General features: G+C 37.8%; 1 protein-coding gene across 1 annotated transcript in view; it reads right to left on the reverse strand.

Annotated features, from left to right (window-relative positions):
• The window catches only part of LOC119589130 (molt-inhibiting hormone-like), a gene marked incomplete at its 3' end in the record, with an annotated part of 716 nt that extends 427 nt beyond the window's left edge, over positions 1-289 (reverse strand). Inside the window, 1 exon segment of the mRNA XM_037937706.1 lies at positions 162-289. Within this exon segment, the coding sequence (XP_037793634.1) occupies positions 162-164 (3 nt within the window).
• Positions 290-1,353: the final 1,064 nt, after the last annotated feature.

Genomic DNA, 1,353 nt, shown 5'->3' on the forward strand with positions numbered 1-1,353 from the left:
CTGCAAGATACGTGTCTTGTATTGGGAAATTGTCCATTCTATCCCATTTTAGCAGAAAGTTTGCCTATGTATACTTATTATAATGCTCTTGAATTAAAATGTATATAAGCCTATATCTGCAGGAAGTCATTGAGTTTATAGTAGCCAGAGAAACAAATTACCATTGCTTGCAGATATGCTTGAAGTATGTAGCAGGGGACCGCTGCCTGTGGAGCTGTGTGGGGGTAGCTCGCTCGCAGACCTTTTATACGAGACGTTCGCTCGTTAAACCTCCATTCTGCCCCACGTGAAGGGATATTCCGCTCGCTGTCGACCTATGTATCTATCTGCTTCTAATTCAGAATTCTAAGGGGATAGGATGTACATCAATACCGTCAGGAATACAAACGTAAATATACAAACAGTTTAAAGTGGGGTCGTAATAGCAAATTCTAAGTAAGAAAATTTACGCAATCCCAATGGCATTTTATCTCTTTAATTTCAGGGTCTTTCTTAAATTTCTATTTTGATTACCAAAGGGCAAATCCGACAATTAACATTTTACATTCTAAAAACTGAGATTGTGCTCTCGTCTCCTGTAACGTCACAAACATGGACCATTTATTGTAAGTATCATTATTACATTAGCCATTAGCCCGGTAACAGAGGAAAATTTACTTTCTGATAATCATCTTGTACGAGATTTGCAAATCCTTGTGCAACATGGCAAGATTAAGGCCGCAGCTAAGTTCAAGGATATCCGTTTGGCTGCCGAGTCAAGATTGTTAAGAAAAGATTACCATCAGGGCAATGTCTTGTAAAGTTTTTTAAAGGGGTGTATGTTTACTATACAGCGTAAAGTTTTTGATATTGCCACTCCTATATAAATAAACAAATAAACAAATAATCATAATACATACACAATTTCACATCTGTAATCTAATAATTTTAATCGGCCTCTACTAAATGTTGAGACCTAGGCCCAAAGAGCAATTAATTCAGATCTGGTTGATAAAGGAAAAATCAAGTATATAGTAATTTCCTTTACTGCCATGTCGACTACAGAAAACGTGTTCTGTGACGCCAAATCAATGCGGACTGAACACCAGTCAAAGACAATAGCACATACGAACACAGCAGAGACCCGCCACACCCGCGTGAGACAAAGGCAGGGTAAGCTGTAGCATTACGGCACTATTACAGCACGTTTTCTGTGGTTAGTTAGGTTACATAGAAAACGAGAATTTCAAGGGGGACAAAAATCATGTAGGCTTCTCTTTAACAAGAGATCGAAATTCAGACGTCTTTTGTGATAAAATGAAGAGCACCTCTTCAGATTTATATGAACTATAATCTACATACCATCATATGAGT

The sequence above is a fragment of the Penaeus monodon genome, chromosome 25 (assembly GCF_015228065.2).
Source record: "Penaeus monodon isolate SGIC_2016 chromosome 25, NSTDA_Pmon_1, whole genome shotgun sequence".
Classification (NCBI taxonomy): domain Eukaryota; kingdom Metazoa; phylum Arthropoda; class Malacostraca; order Decapoda; family Penaeidae; genus Penaeus; species Penaeus monodon.